Here is a 1,748-nt window from a genome sequence, read left to right on the forward strand (position 1 = left end):
CAACCTTGGAAGAGAAAATTAGGGAGCCCAAATACTGGTAAAAAGACATTCCTGGGGGAAGAAGACATAGTGGGGAAAATATTCTTCCACTTAAAGTACAGGGCTAGGAATTTTCTATTCTAATTTCTAATGGATTTCCTTGTGCCTCAGGCACATCACATAGTGCATCTATACGTGCTTAGTTTTGTCATCTCTGACAAGCAATTAACAAGTACCTTATAAAAATGTGTGATGATATAACCTAATTCTTAAAACGAACAAGAATAAACTCGTTAATAAAAATGTATACTTGAATTTTGACAGACTCTTAAAGTTGACCATTTTGTCTTTGGGACTCCTTAACTGTGGCTAGCCCAGGTTATCATTTTTGAAATTAATATTGACCTTGATTTGATGCGGTGGCTTTTGTTTTTTTTTAACCATTTCTTTTCTTCTCTGTTCCTTTGTGTGTTGGAATGGAATGTGAACTTCACAAATGCCTCCTCTGCCATGCCAATGCCTTCCTGCATGCTGTTTGGGTTTGACCATGCTTTTCATTATCCATTGCATGTAAGAAAATGTATTTTGTAATTTATTTTTACATTTTAGCCTTTTGCTGTTTATTTAGAGAGTATGAATTATTTTTTGGGGGGAAAAAGCAATTGCATAACAATAATTAAACTCTCTTGAATTAGTAGAGAGCATGTGTCACTAGTTACTAGTTTTATCTGTTCTATACAGGTACATAATTTTTTAATTTATCAGTAGATATTTAAGAGAGATATCTGGAATCTTTGTCTGAAATCTTTTCAGTGCATATTCTCTTTCTGAGAATGATTTTAATGCTTTTCCTCTTAGCAGGCAGTAATTCTTACTTGCTAAGAAAAGGAATGATTCCATATATCCAGAAAGATGTACAGTTTTTCCTCAAGAATGTAAAGGAGTAATCTTTTGTCTTCTAACACCATTCTATATTATGATCTTGAAAATAAGGACTACTGTTAAGCTCTTAATATTTCAGACTATTATATGAAAGCATCTTTTACCAGCTATTCAGGACATCACTTTATTCCAGTACAAACGGGAAATACATACAGAAATTGTGATGAAACATGCCTGCATTCTTTCATAGAATAGTCACATGTACATTTGTCATTTACTTTTGTCAGAGAATGTTAGGATAGAAAGAACGTAATCCTCATTTTGAAAGAAAGGTCTTCAGTCTAGCCTGTAAATAAGTATAGCTGAATCACTGAAATCCTCTAAAAATGTCATTAGCAGAATTTACACTAGTCTTGAAAAAATAGTACCAGCTAATGACAATTTTTGTGCTGCTAATCATATGAGAGACAGTGCTCACTTACTGATAAAACTCTGCCTTGAGATCCTTTCTTGTATGAACTCTCTTATTACACAAAGCAAATTATTATCAATCAAAATAAATTACTGAAAGTGGACTCTTTTGATCTTCTATTCTAAACTATCAGATTTAAATAGTTAAATAATATATCTCCATTCTCTTTTTTCTAAAGATCCTTTGTTGGTGGGTGGATTAAATAAATACCAAGTGATGAGGATTGAGGATTTTTACACCACACATAATATAAAATCAATGGATGTCAGCCAAGATGACTCAAAAAAAAAAAAAACCAAGGTTGGATTCCTAACAACTCGTATGGAAGATGGCTCTGTCCCAGTAAATGCAGACTACAACTGAAGGGATTAGAGACTGGCGGGGGGGGTGGGGCGGGGCGGTCAAGGCACACAGG

General features: G+C 34.0%; 1 protein-coding gene across 1 annotated transcript in view; it reads left to right on the forward strand.

Moving 5' to 3' along the window:
• Positions 1-463: 463 nt before the first annotated feature.
• LOC104517209 (voltage-dependent calcium channel subunit alpha-2/delta-1-like) overlaps positions 464-1,748 on the forward strand; it is a gene marked incomplete at its 3' end in the record, with an annotated part of 10,917 nt that continues 9,632 nt past the window's right edge. The window contains exon 1 of the mRNA XM_010161792.1: positions 464-549. Coding sequence (XP_010160094.1) covers positions 490-549 — 60 coding nt within the window. The remainder of the gene's footprint in view (positions 550-1,748) is intronic.

The sequence above is a fragment of the Eurypyga helias genome, unplaced genomic scaffold, assembly GCF_000690775.1.
Source record: "Eurypyga helias isolate BGI_N326 unplaced genomic scaffold, ASM69077v1 scaffold42961, whole genome shotgun sequence".
In the NCBI taxonomy this organism is placed as follows: domain Eukaryota; kingdom Metazoa; phylum Chordata; class Aves; order Eurypygiformes; family Eurypygidae; genus Eurypyga; species Eurypyga helias.